Source organism: Embiotoca jacksoni, unplaced genomic scaffold (assembly GCF_022577435.1).
Source record: "Embiotoca jacksoni isolate LCO1_2020_lvr unplaced genomic scaffold, fEmbJac1.0.p SCAF_2, whole genome shotgun sequence".
NCBI lineage: Eukaryota > Metazoa > Chordata > Actinopteri > Embiotocidae > Embiotoca > Embiotoca jacksoni.
Window position 1 is genome coordinate 20,972,573 of NW_027185340.1, and position 14,794 is coordinate 20,987,366.

At 43.0% G+C, this 14,794-nt stretch overlaps 1 protein-coding gene across 4 annotated transcripts in view; it reads left to right on the forward strand.

Moving 5' to 3' along the window:
* Window positions 1-2,931: 2,931 nt before the first annotated feature.
* Window positions 2,932-14,794, forward strand: part of LOC138201476 (mitogen-activated protein kinase kinase kinase kinase 4-like) — a 109,660-nt gene continuing 97,797 nt past the window's right edge. The window contains exons 1-2 of one of the 4 annotated variants that reach the window (XM_069155007.1): window positions 2,932-3,248; window positions 3,518-3,583. In XM_069155007.1, coding sequence (XP_069011108.1) covers window positions 3,192-3,248; window positions 3,518-3,583 — 123 coding nt within the window. In that variant the 5' untranslated portion in view covers window positions 2,932-3,191. The remainder of the gene's footprint in view (window positions 3,249-3,517; window positions 3,584-14,794) is intronic. The other 3 variants (XM_069155004.1, XM_069155006.1, XM_069155005.1) reach the window with 3 other exon arrangements.

Here is a 14,794-nt window from a genome sequence, read left to right on the forward strand (position 1 = left end):
TTGTTTCATACTTTTGCTTTTTTATGTTACTGCCTGTTAATTGTTTGCAAAATCTGTGAACTATTGCTTTTCAAGAGAATCTCGCAATCAAAAGAATTTGTTAATAATAAAAAAAATGACACAAGTAATAAGCCTCATGCATGTGTGTTGCTGTGCACATACTGTATGTGCTGGTAATTAGCATATGTGTCCTGCTCTGTCCCAGTTTAATGACTCTGAAGTCCTGTGGTCTCTCTTCCACATGTGCCAACAGATGTTCTTTCTTTTGGTCTTTGCGGATTGCAAAATTAAAGTGAGTGCAGCAGTGATATAAGCTTTAACATCTGGATAACAGCATCACGAACAGGGTATTACAGTCCTGTGGCACAGAAAAGAAAACGTTACAGCAGAGGAGAAACTAAGAAAAGGTTCAAGAGAGGTTGATGATGTAGGAGAAGAAATCTGCTGTGCAATCATGTAGACACTAAAGCACTGCAAATGACTGCACAGCACACTGTTGGAGAGAAGAGAAACAAATAGATCATCTCTGTTGATTCTGATGGTCTTTACGTTTTTACACCGGCTGGCTTCTGCTCGGTTTTCTACCACAAACCAAAGTATTGGGCAAATGAAATGTTGATCTAACGACGGTGTTCGAGGAAAATTTACAGGATCTCTCAAATGCTAAATTTTCAACCTCATTACGGCGCCAGAAAACAAGGAAAGAAAAAGGAATTTAAAAAGTAGCATTCAACCGATTCATGTCTGCAGCAAGTCTCATGGCAATCAAGTCAATAACTGTTGATGTCCTGTTTTAGTCTGTGCAAAGGTGATGAACTAATCTACCAACAGATCGATATTGCTGCAATAGAGGCTGAAAATCAGAAAAATGCATCCACCTATCCAGCTCACTCAAAAACAACAAAAGACCTTGAAGAAGACTATTGAAACTACAGAGTATCCATGAAAGTACGAGAGGTAGTGTCATTTATTTCAGACAGTATCTGATTTAACCTCAAGCATCATCCGTGGTGGGGGGCAGACTGGTGGTTTTGTACTGCCGCATGTCATAAGTTGTGGAAATTCAAAATCACACCGGTCCACAAATTCATCTACAGCTTCGTTTGAACAGGAGGATGCTGATATCGCCGTCACATGACCTGTTGTCAGCCTGCAGCGTGTGTCTGGTGTATGAGTGCTGAAGAGAGGGCAGCTGACAGGTACTGTGACAGCGATGGCAGCAACACATAATGCAGTCGGTCTGGAGAGCAGTGACAGCAGCACTGAAATATTTATCACTGTTTCCATTTCACATGCTCTAATTGCACTGCGTCCGTCTCTGATGGAGAAATGGAGGCGGAGATCCAAACAAAGGAGACAAAATGAGTTCAGGTAAATACAGTGTACTGAAAGATCAAATGCTGATGAAGATGGTACCTCATCATCTCAAATCGGGGTCTAACTCTATCTCATGTTTTGGATGTCTCAGTTAAAGATACTGTTTCCTTTAAACTTATCACATGGTTTCATTTGAATTATTTGTCAAATCGTATCATTCTTCGTCTCCACATAATCACCCCGTCTCGTTGGAGGAGCCCAACCTCTAGGTTAGGAAACCGTGGAGGATGCCAGTAAAGTGTGCGCAGCTGCAGCAGTGATTGGTGTATCAGTGTAATCCAATCATGTCATATGTATTCATATATTATATTATTCTGCACAACTACTACTTTCACTGAGCATATATTTGACATATATGTTTCTGATAAGACATGTCAACTTAATGTTATCTTGACCATCAAAAATTGTCACCAGAATCATCTCAATATGACCAGTCACAGTTTTTATGGTGCGCATTTGGTATCTTTGTATTTCCAATTTAAAGTTATATTTTTAAAATTGCTCTCAGCTGCTGTTGTGCAGCTACAGTGGCTAAGGCTCTGGCTGTAGATGTGAATTTAACATTAGAAATCTATTTTACAAGGTGCTTATAGTTCTGAAAAGTGAAGCCAATATGGACGTCTTAAAGTGCAATACCACCGAGGGCCACTAGGGGCGAGCGCCAAAAAAAAAAAATAAAAAAAAAAAAAAACTCGACTCTCATTCAAAGTCAAAACATCTGGTGGTCCTTCTGAAAATAACTCCATCAATAATAACATATAACGTCACTCTACAAACCGCCAATAGGTGATTATATCATTGTGGTTTCTTTTCAAATTAAAAGCCCTCTAGCGTTTTATTAGACGGAAACACGTAATGTCTTAAAAAGGCTTTTACTGTGATTCATTTGCAGGAGTGTGTTTTGACCGAGGTCGGACAGTCGCGTGTCAATAATCTAAAACAAATCAGAATTCTCTTGTTGGCTTTATTAAATTAAAGCAATAGAAATATACATTATTGACTTGCCCACTTAGGAGAAGTGGTTAAACCTTAGAAACGAGCCGTCAGCGCCCCCATACGTGCCCACGCTCACTCAGATACTTCAACAAAGAGCACTACACCCCTGATTTGGCTCCAAAAAAAGCCCAAGATGCCGTTGGCCAGGGTGGCAGACTGGAGGCTCCGGACAGCAGTCGACAAACCAATGAGTGACTCTGTGTGTTGCCACTTGATGATTATATCTAAACTAATGAAAACACGATCCTGAATATTATATTCAATTTCTTAGGATAGATTCCTCTAAATCTAACACACGGACCCTTTAAAGTGTACATTCAAACGAATGTCTGCTGTTTGTCTTTCTTCCCTCTGTCAGGGGAAGCAGTGCTCAGCAGTGATTTGCTTACAGACGCTGGTGGGCGTGAGGGGGGCACCTTCTGCTCACGGCCCCCAAAACGTCTCGGTCTGTCCCTGTTAGAGATAGAGAGGGAAAATGGGCGGAGATTGAAGAGAGAGAGAGAGAGAGAGGGGGACAGAGAGACATATGGACAGACAGCGAGAGAGGGAGGGTGGAGATTACAGGCAGAGAGGCATCCACACCAACGGGGGAGAGAGAGAGAGGGAGGGCAGGCAGGGCTCCGGCAGTTGGTCGGTATGTAGCAGCGGCGGAGGAGCTTCTGTCTGGGACTACAAAGAGGGAAAAACGCGGCTTGGATAGAAAAATATCTGCAGCGGGATTAAAACTAAATCCACAGGAGGATGAGACACGCTCCGTGCCTCTGAAGGAGACTTAAACTACGCTGTTATTCCGCTAATTTATCACCGTTTTTACGAAAATGGCGAACGACTCTCCGGCCAAAAGTCTGGTGGATATAGACCTGGCATCTCTGAGGGTGAGAGCGCGTCACAGACATCTTCACACTCGCGTTGATCTTTTCACGTCTAGAAATACAAATGTAACCATTGCAGTGTGCTTCTCTGTTGTTGACACAGCCCTGCGGTAGCTTTTCTTTGTCTTGTATCCGCCGGCACGAGAGGCCGGCCGGGCGCAGCCGGTTCCTACATCGAACAAACCCGACTGTAATTACGGAATCAATTAATCGAGCCTTTAAAAAAAAAAAAAAAAAAGATTGTCCGTTTCTTTTTGTTTTTTTTTATTCAGGATCCTGCTGGGATTTTCGAGTTGGTGGAAGTGGTCGGAAATGGCACCTATGGACAAGTCTACAAGGTTGGTTTGAGCCTCCATCTGTGTGTGCGTGTGTGTGCGTGTGCGCGCGTGTTTTAGCCTCAGCCGAGAACAAACTGGCGGAAGCTGGAGCACAAACACGCGTTTCTGTATTTTTTCCCCGTCTCACGGTCTCAGGAACACGTTTATTATAACACCCCCCCCCCCCCCCCCCCCCCCCCCGGCCTTCACCCGGCACCGGAGCGGTCTGGACTGGATTATCTCTGATAGCGTTTTGGCCCCTCGCTGCTTCACATCCATTTATTTATTTATTTTTTTTTTAAAATTTGTTTTAATGCTAACATCATCTCAGCAACATTACACCTATTTTGGTCCTGAATAAGTCCCTCCTCCTCTTCCTCCTCCTCTTCCTTCTCCTCCTCCTCCTCTTCCTCTCAAACACACCCCAGCGAAATATTCCTCGCGCCGTGCACGCGTTGCATCGCACTGATCGGGCTAACCCAATCCGTGCGTGACAGGCTTTTTACCACGCTGACCGATTTGTGCGCCATTGGGTGGGCGGTGTTTCATTGCGCATTTGCGCACAACATTGCCCAGCAGGCCTTTCGCAGGGGTGGGTGTGTGCTGCATTCATGGGGATAGGCCCTGTTCATCCCACCTCATCCACACACACACACACACACACACACACACACACACACACACACACACACACACATAGGCATAACAAAAGGTATTTGATGGAGACCCGGTGCTTCTGCAGCCCAGATTTGCACCTCCATCGGCCATCGGGAAGATGAGGAGCGACATCGTCCTGCTTTTGCTCGGTAGAAAGGAGAGCAGAGGGAAGGAGGAGGAGGAGGGCTCTCGGTCTGAGCTGTTTCAATTTGATTATAATTACAAACAGCTCTCTGCTGCTGTGAGGAAATGTGCATATTGTTGTTGTGAGTGAAGTAATGACAACGTGTCTGCAGTTTCCCCAAAGCTCATTCTCTGCTAAACACGGCCGCAGGAAGAAGGTTTGTTTGGATTATGTCCTGTGAATATCATGCGAGACAGACCGGCAGGTTATCCTCCCATATGACCTGCAAGCATTCGCTCCATTGGATACTTGCATATCTGTGCGCTATAAACTGCAAGCCAGTGCTGTTTCCAGCTGTGAGAGACTCTTATTTGCTTGTGGCTGGAAAATAGACCCGAGTTTTTGTTTCCCTTTTCTGTGCTGCCTTGCAGTAAAGGAGTTGGCCAAGTGTAAACTCTACTGGAACAAATCCAAGTGAATTTCAATGAACACCTTGACTGAGGTTTGTGGTGCAAATGGAGGACAATTCAACATACTGATTGTCGTAGTTGTTGTAGGTTTAACTGACACACAGATTTGAGGTTTTCAGGCACTGGGGACTGGTTGTATGATATTTAACCACGCAAGGGTTGAAAACTGCAAACAAACAGGAAATGATCATTTAATGAACTCGATAGATGGATTTTTGTTTTGGATCCGTCCAAGCTTTCTCTAAAATGAGGTTCCCTGGTATCACCTGAGTGCTGATGTTAGCTGCCCAGTAACACTGCAGGCTGCATCAGTGGCAGAGCCAGCGGTGATTCAGTCACTTTAGGATGCCAACATACACAGCTGAGGTCAGGGGACACCAGCAAGATCTGAAAAATGGCAAAAGCTCCTTCCTCCGACATTAATGTGCTCCAGTGGGCGTTTAGTGTTGATATCCATGACTTCATTGTGGACGTGGACATCCTCCTGTTTATGCTCATATATCAGATACAGTAACATAGAGTCACGAGTCCACTCGTGATCATGTGGCTCCATGCAGACGGAGACACATAATATCAGTTATTCCTTCCATCGTAAAGCGTGTAGGTGCAGCACCAAAGCCCTTTCGGTTACCGTCTACGCCTAATGAATAGAAAACCATCATGGACCAACTATCTTTTCAAAGATGTTCTACTTCTGATGTGTGATGAAATTACAGTTTATAGGCTGAGGATCATAAATAACACGGCATACAGTGACTAAGTGGGAATCTAAGAAGGGCCGGAGGCTTTGTTCCTCACCTGAATAGTAAGATGTTGACACCCGAGTCCTCATTGATCCTCAAGCTGCACACTTATTTACTTCAGAGTCATCCCGTCTCTGTCACATGATGATCACTCAGCATAATAAACGCGGAGGAGTCTGAGCCGGGATGTGTTGACACCTGAACTGCCGCTGCCACATGTTTCACAGCAGACAGGATCTCTCTTGCTCTACACATACAATATGGCTTCGGTGTCCACACAACAGTCACGAGGTCCTGTGAACCTTTGCCTCCGAGGATCGCACAAGTGACCAGCAGCGTCCGGCGGTTGCGGTGCCGAGTCGCGCGTCACTTTGAATCAGATGTTATAGTCATGGACAATGAGGGCGGCCCCCGAGGCGAGCCTCTCTGAATGCCTGTTACACCACAGTGAAAAGTCTCCTCATAATTAAGCACAGTGGGTGCGTTTGGTTGAATTATTATAATTATTTTTTTTTTTTGCACTGGGGGAAAACAATACCTCAAAAATCCCGTCTTGATTTGCTTTGAGTTTTTGTGTTTGGTTTATTTGTGTTTTTTTTGTGGCTCGGGGGAAGGGGGGGAGGGGGGGGGGAGGGGGGGGGGGGGACAGCGGCTGTAAACGTTCCATTAAAAACGGGGGACAAGTGGTTGTGTGGAAACGCTCAGATGCACCGGCACACAAACTAACCTTGACATTTTGAGTTTAGCTCCTCGGGATTCAGTGAATCATAACCACGTGTGTCATGCGGGTCTGAGCGGAGATGAACCTTTTATTTCCTCGCTCACATCTGACCCCAAAAAAACCCCAACGTATGTCTGGGTCTGCAAATGTGCACTTGATCCTCAAACACTTGGCGATTGGTTGGGCTTCCCAGGCAAGCGAATAGCTGCGGAGGGTGACTGAGTGAGGCCTGCTGCAGCTGTGTGCACCGACAACAGCTGTTGGAACAGAAAAATCTTAGTGGTGGTGGTGGTGGTGGGGAGGGGAGGGGAGGGGAGCCGTAGATAAAAAGAGGAAATACACAAGAGGGAGAAGCGCTCACCCATGAATTACCGAAGTGTTTTTGTGTAGTTGTTAAAAAAAAAAATGCTAAAGGACGTAATTGTTTGACGAGGTAAATATGACAATGTTTTCATAGGAATTAACAATTTACTTGTGGAGGTGCGTAGCTTAGCGCACATTGGACGTAGCTTCCTGTTTTGATAAGTTGAGGCCAATGTTGAAGTGCCTTCAACTGCAGTACCACCGATGATCACCAGGGGCTGGCTCCAAAAAGGTTCGGGTTCGGGTCAACTTCTCATAAAATACAGAGTCCACATTTTTTTTTTTTTTTTTACCACAAATCATTGTGGTGTCTAAATTCCGTCCCCCTTATTAGTTTTCTGGCGACCATCTGAAAATAATCCCATCATTGATTTGAAATTAGGCCCCAAAAAGAGGTATGTTTGGGGGCGTGTCTGTTTGATTGACAGGCCAGTGGTGCCTTCAGGTTTCCGCCAAAGGTGGGTAGGCGTAGTAACCTCGGGTTTCCAATTGGGTTGAGTCGGATGCACCGCTCACTCTTCCCAAGCTCGTCTAAATCCGATCATTTCTGACTCCCAAAGAACAAGATGGCGACGGTTTCACAACGGCCTGTACACAAACTAATGTGTGACGTCACTGTTGGTTGCCGCTGGGTGGTAACTCGGGTTGTTTTCTACAATTATGCTTGAAATGGATCACCAAATATACTTGGGAGGCCTTTCCAATTAAATTGAAAGTGTGTGAAACATTATATTGGACTGTAAACATTCCAGACATCAAGCTGCTGTTTCCACACTGAAAACAAATCAGTGTCTTAGAATTCAATCTATATATTCCATTGGATGAGTTTTTCCCCATGAAAAAGTTACAGTGGTGAAAATAAAGCAACATGAAAAAAATAAAACAAAAGAGCCCACATGTAGATCAGCTAAATTACAATTATAAACACCGTTATGTGTCTCAGAGAGTAAAGAAGTCCGGAGTCCCGATGTTTCTGTTCCACTAAACAGCGGGAGGTAGGGGGGAAAATTAAATGAGCACTTCAGAAAGAGGCAGAAGGATTTTTCTATACTCCTGGGGGTAAGACCACACTCAGCATGTGGGGCTGGGAATCCCCCTCTCTGAGGAAATGGTTTAACCCATTTATGACTTGCTGAGTTAAAGACTCTCTCCTTGAAACCACAGCTCTAATCGTTTCAGGCTCCCTGACACATGCTGCCTTCCAGTTTATAAAATGTCTTTGATTAGTAAGCAAGTCAGTTCCCTGAAAAATAAAGCAAAGATGGAGTTTGTTACCTCGGCCGCGGTGGGTGTTGGCACAGGACGACTGGCTGCTTGTGAGGAAGTAGCGGAACGGCGGAAGTCATCAGTGCAGTGAGGAGAAGTCGGTGGCGCTGCTGCGATGGTCAGATTAGTAAAACCACATCCCGGTTTCCTGTCGCTCTGTCATGTCGCCACATGAAATATCTCGGAGGTTTAAAGAAAATGCCAGCGTGGTACTCGTACATCCTGCTGCGATGCGAGATGTAGAAATGCAGCACAGACAACAGAACGTTTCAGGTGCTGACTATGTGTGTTGATGTTCTTCACATTCACATGAACTTCATTTTCATCAGGACCAAGAATACAAAACATCAAAGTAGATTCGACACCTAAAAAATGTCCATCACTGGTTTAAAGATTCAGCTTGACGTTGATTCATTTGTCTGACCAACAGTCCAAAAATATTCAAATCACATTGATCTAAATTAGAGCCTGATGATTGGTGGATTTTTGGAGCTATAAAGTAAATATCTGCTGATATGCTTTTTTATGTGTACTGTCTACACAGTTTATACAAACTTAAAAGTGTTGCATTAATCCTTTTAAATGTGGTTGTAAAACACTTGGACACTTGTGACAAAATTTGTAATGGAGGAATATTACTGTTTATGGTCCACGCTGACTTCAGTGCACTCAAACAGTAAACTTCACTGGGAATTTAATAATTATAAACAACTGTAAAAAAAAAACAAGCACACGAGAGAATGATTTTAATATTACTCCAACTATATTTTTCTGCATTATTTCTGCAAATGCTAGCTGTAGTTATGTACTCCTTACACGTGCAAAATGTACAAATATACACGACCGCAAAACGATTAAATGTGTACATTTTCACAATATTCAAGGTGAAGAATTTTCAGTCGCGCGACAGTTGAACTTTGAGATAAATCCGGGTAGAAGAAGTCGACATCAGAGGTAGAAAATGGAGCGTCTCTCTCCGATGCCGTGTGCTGTGATCCTCGTTCATTAACCTGCCGTCTCGGTGTGACGTGAGGACGTCTCTGGAGCCGTCCTGTAGTTCACTGGGGAAGCTCCAGGGTCAGATGTGATGAACTGTAGACGAAGGCCACACGTCCACTGTTGCGTTCCCTTTAAGGCCAGCTAGTTGTGTAAAAACATGAACAGCAGGGTCTCCCTCTCCGTCATATTTCTAACTTCCGTCCAGTTTCTACATTCTGAGGAAACGCTGAATAAATTCACCATCTGACATCCTTAAATTAAACGTTATAATTGATCCTCCAATAACCACCATTACGAGTGCTGCTAATCCAGAATGTACTTGCTGATGGTTGTGTTGACTTCACAGGAAGCCAGTGACGAGGAGGTGTAACACGATAACACTTTCTAGATTTGATTAAGAGTCAAGTTTTTATCAGCTGCAGGCAGGACACCGTTATATTATCAGTAAAGTGCAAAGAAGGATTACTGAAATGATTATTATTACATTTATCAAGAACTGAAGATGATTTAAAAACAGTTAATCAGCACATTTGAGGAGCTGGAAACAACGCGAAGAAAAGAAAAATGATTGTATATCTGTATCGGTAGAAAGAAAACATCTGTTCAAAGTAGTTTCACTTCCTCTTCATCTTTTCTCCTGACTTCATAACAGGAAAGATGCTTGTTTTTCTCTCCTGCTGACAAAGTGAAGCTGAAGCTGGGTGTGGCTCTCCACCAGCAGCAGCAGCAGCCTGTCATCAGCCGGGCAGAGCAGCCTCACTGCTCGGCCTTCAGAGGAAACGCGCCGTAGCCTTCCCTGAACGCACCGCGGAGCCGTCGCACGCGAGCGTGTCTCGGTGGCCGTGCTGTAAGATTCCTTTAACCCCCAGTGACGCCACGTTTGGAGCTGAAGAAACATTCCCATGCTGAGGTTTCACTTTACGCAGAGTAACACGCAACAATTCTGTTTGATGAGGACAATACCGAGCTTTGTATTCAACACTGACTATTAGTACCGGTGACAACTATAAATAGACGCTTACATACGGTGCACTTACAGATTTTTTTTGCTTGCGAGTTACAAATTCTGTTGATTTACAGCAGAGGTGCTCAATTTGTCTCGAGGGTTTTTTTTTCCCCCATGAAGGGCCAACAAATGAATCGAGATGGAGGGCCGCAGCTCAAAAATGGATCTTTTTATGTGAAATTACATTTCATTCAAATGATTTATATTTTACAGAAAATAAATATTCTAAATTTAAATTTCAGAATAATCAAAACACTACTCTGGAATTGCCTAAAAGTAATTTTATTATTTTGCAAAAATTATTCTTAAAAATACAGTCGTCTTGCCAATTTTGTGTACATCTCCTCTCGGCAGTGTGTCACGGCTTCGATCGCTCATCTTGACCGGCAGCTCAAAGTCAGTGACGAAGGACACACTAACAGCACAGGAGCATCGGCAGGAGACAGAAGACAAAGGACGATGTAATTTAATAGGGAGGCTAAACATTGCCATAAACTCGTATGTACTTTTTAGCGGCACAAAATGTACACTTCGTAGTCATTGTTGTTTTGGATTTTACAGCACTTCAGAATAAGGAGAATAAGCAAGAGGTTGTCAAATGCCAGGGTGGAACGAAACAAAGAAGACGAGGGCCAAACTTGGTCCGCGGGACCCAAATTGGACTACTTTGATTGAAAGCAGGTTTCCCGGGTTCTGACAAAATATCATTGATTTGTTTTAGTATCTGTTAACCAGACCTGTGAATGATTATATCGAGTACTTGACTATCAACAAAACCCCCAAATCCTATAAATGTCCTGAGTGAAAAGTGGCAAACCTTCACATTTGACGGACTGAAATCAGGAAGTGGCTGCTAAATTACATCGACTCATTGATTAGTAGCCACGATGATCAATCCCTGATTGAGTGACCGGTCTGTTGACAGGAGCAGCTTTCAGGGGAGTGCTGGATATTTAGAGGAGCAGACATGTAAAAAGAAACGATTTAAAGAAGATAAGTAATTGTCTATCAACCAGCCGAAAAAGAAATAATCAATCATCAGAAGCATCATTTTGCACACCTCTTACATTTCTATTGTTTTCTAACATAATTGCAGTTCAGTTGGAAGCTATTTATACTTTTCTCTGTAAAGTGGAGGAACTACAAAGCTGTCAGAAGGAATAGACTCGTGCAAAGCTGGCTCGGCGACCTTCCGGCTATTCAAACTGGAATGTTAGTCGTGTCTGCCGTGACCTTTCACAGCGCAGGAAGTGAAGCGCGGCCAAGACCGCCAGCGACAACAGTGGCGGCGACACAGACCGCGTTTCTGCTCTGAACTTTTCTTTAGAGTCCAAACTCCCATTATCTGCGCTGACCTTTCCAAACAGAAGAAGTGGAAGCTCCTGCCACTGATAGCAGCAACAGGAACTCCACTTGGTGGTGATTCGTGATGGAGAAGTTGTGCTGCGTTGTGTTCCCGATCAGGGCTGCGCCTCGTCATTGTTTCCACCGAGCCGCTCGGTGTAAAGTGCAGCACAACAGAAAACGCATTTCCAGTCTGGTTAGCTCGCTTTGTTCGCTGCCTTTGATGGCTATCTTCAACATGAATTCCCCAATCTGAGGAGAAGTAGATGTTGTTGTTTTTTTTTTTTTTTTTAATTTTCCACAGAGGTGACGTTCTTTGTACTGTTGTTAATGAGTCTGTTAGTAGTGACCAACTCTGCCTGCTAGCTATAGTTAAGCTAAAAATAAGACCCGGAGCCCGAGAGAGTATCTGGGTCATGTTCTTTGATGCTCACTGTGTGGACTGGAGCAGTGACTCTGCTGCTGATCCTCTGGATACACTCGTACATCAGCAGGACGGCTTCTGTGTTTTCTTTCATATCTGTAGGATTGTTTTTCACACATTTTGGTCACAGATGGAATTTATTGACATTTATTGCTGCCGTTTTGACGTGGTTGCCAAGAGAGGCAGCTTTTGTTGGATAATGAATGTGGAATTTCAGTTTAACTTCCCTTTTTATGTGTTCTCTAAACACGGCATTGATTTCAGGCAGTTTATCATGATGTCTGCGGATTATTATTTTTTACATTTTGTCATATAATCTATAAAACGCCCCTAAAATATCAAAAATCAAATCAACACCGTCACAGTCATCATGATGTTGCCTGTTTTGCTCAACCAACAGTGAAGAACACAAATTTAACTTGGATATTATTAACCACGCGCCTACTGCCTCATTTATTTAAAGATCCCTCGGATGTGTTCTCAGATGTTTAAAAAAATTCTCTACTTTGAATAATCATTTGTGTCTAATATAATGTTTCCACCAAACATTTCAATTATCTAGTAAGAATCCTAAAAATGTAATTTTCTTTTTCTACTAAATTCCAGTCTGAATATGCAAATATATTTCCAATCTCATGTCTCATACTTCACTGTACAGTTCAATCTCAGTGTCTGGGCACAGCAGGTTTCAAGTTTACACAAATATCCGTGGAGTTTGAATATTGGACCCAGATTGGCTTCTAAACAACTTGTGATGTCACAAATCCTGTTAATAAGCCCCGCCCCTTAAAGTACAATTTTTCATTGAGCACAAAGAAACGTTTCGCCATCAGCAGATGAAAGTGAAAAGCAGCCTTCTATGTTTAAGTTCTGTATAAACATAATTCTGCACATTGAACTTCAAACATTTAACTATAGGAACAAAATGAAAAATGTTTTTGGGGACTTGAAATCATAAAAATCTGCAAATTTATCACGTTTAAGAAACTGGAGCCAGCGAGAAACTTCACATTTCATTCTATAAATGATCATCCAATCATTCATGATCATAATAGGTGTCAGTATAATTACTTGTTGTTTAACTAGTCAGTTAGTAGACTGGTTATTTTAGTGTCGCATTAATCATAAACTCGTATGATTACGTACAAAACTTGAAGGCTTCGAAAGTGAGTGCACGATTAACTGAGCAACACAACACCCTGATTATTACTTATATTAATAATAATTATATACTTATTATTGCATTGTCATCACTTTATCCTTTGACACCTTGTCTCCCCTGCTAACCCCGTTCTGGGTGCAACACCAGCTCTGTTCTCTGGGTTTTACTCTGGACCGCACGGTCTCGCTGGGTTTCTTTGTGTGTTAGTCGGCGTGCAGCAGGGCTGCGAGAGCGCAGACAGGAGAGGCCGCGTGACAAACTTCATGATCCTGCAAGATCGCAGTCGGACCTCGAGCTTGCTCGGCTGCCGAGACGCTCCGTCGAACAGGAGTTTTGTGGATAGAAGAAGAGCTCTCTGTGCTCCTCCTCCGTCAGCCCACCCAGCCACCGAGGCTCAGCTCTGAACACACGGAGATGGAAAAAGTTACCGCGGCTGAGCTCGAAGCCCGTCCTCTACGTGGAATGCTTGAGTCCGGCTGACAGTATGAGGAGGGAGGACTCTGGGAGTAAACAGCAGGGATGGATTGGAGAGGAGGAGGAGGAGGCAGAGGAGGAGCAGCAGGGGAAGGTCACCAGCTCCTCCTGTGCATCCCTCCTCCTTAACCCTTGGTCACATGTCTCTGTAGGATGAGGATGAGGACGGGGAGGGGGAGGGGAGGGGAGGTTTGATGGAGGGCACCATGGTGACCGTAATCCTTCAGCATGAGATGGCACACGCTCAGAGGAGAAGGAGGGATTTAAGGTTGAGGTTGATCAGCATGAAGAGAAGAAGATATGACAAATGATTTGCTGCTCTTTACTCATTTTCTAAGATGTAATTGCTCAGTTTTTTTTTTTTATGTCCGTATGTTTGGTCACGTGTGTCTGTTGGTGATGAGGTCTACAATTTATGATAAAATGTGAGAAATACAACTCTTTGAAAGTATTATTGTAAGCTTCATTAACTTGTTGTAACTGTGGAGTGTTCCTGCCTTATTTCAAGGTGGTCAGTCTGACTTCCTTGTCCTCATATTGTATAATATTGCAAATGAAGCTTACATTTTGCTCACACTGTTGGCTACATAATGTTCAGAAACAAGTTTAACTAAACATGAAATGTGTTGGCTGTGTCGGATCGACGACGTCATAGTGTATTTATTTTTGACCCTGTGGCCTTTCAGCTATTTTAGCTGTTAACACTTCACTGGGTTTTTTTCTGTACTCAGAAATTCCACTATTCTGCACTTTGATGTCTGTTTTCAATTAGGAAATCAATCAGTTTGTTGACTGACAGGAAGCAGTTGAAGGCAATGTTAATAATTGATGAATTATTTTCGCCACTTATAAAGTAAAATGTCCTTTCATTTGAGGACTTGCTGCTTCACGATGGACCTCATAATAGTTATATAATGGCCTAATTGCAACTATTTCAGCAGACCGCAATCATTTTGCATAAATGTCTGAATCCTTGACATTCATTTCCATAAAAACAGCTGGAAGAAACTAACAGATGTCAGATTTACTTCACTATTTCAACGTCGTTTTCCATCGTTTGATGTTTTCTTCGACAGTTTAATCACACATGAACTAATATTCGACTGACAGCATTTCAATTCAAGTTAGTTGCGCAACCAAACACCACATCCAGTAAATGGATCTTAATAAACTGTGATTTATAATGTAATAGTGGTATAAAAGGAACATAAATGACAATCATCTGCCTTAATTTCATGATCGAGGCAGCCTTACATCCAGCTCCTCCTGTCATTGTAAAAAATAATATCTTTTGGATTTTTGACTGACAAAAAAAGAGGACAACTTAACCTCAATGAAATTCTGATAGTTTGATATTCTTCTCTTTTCAATTTATATACATGAAAAGAAGAAAAATAAATGACCTTGATTGTAGATTTATTTTTTTAATGTATGCAGCAAGCTTTTGAAAAGGATCTGAAGCTGTTGAAGAGTCTAAAG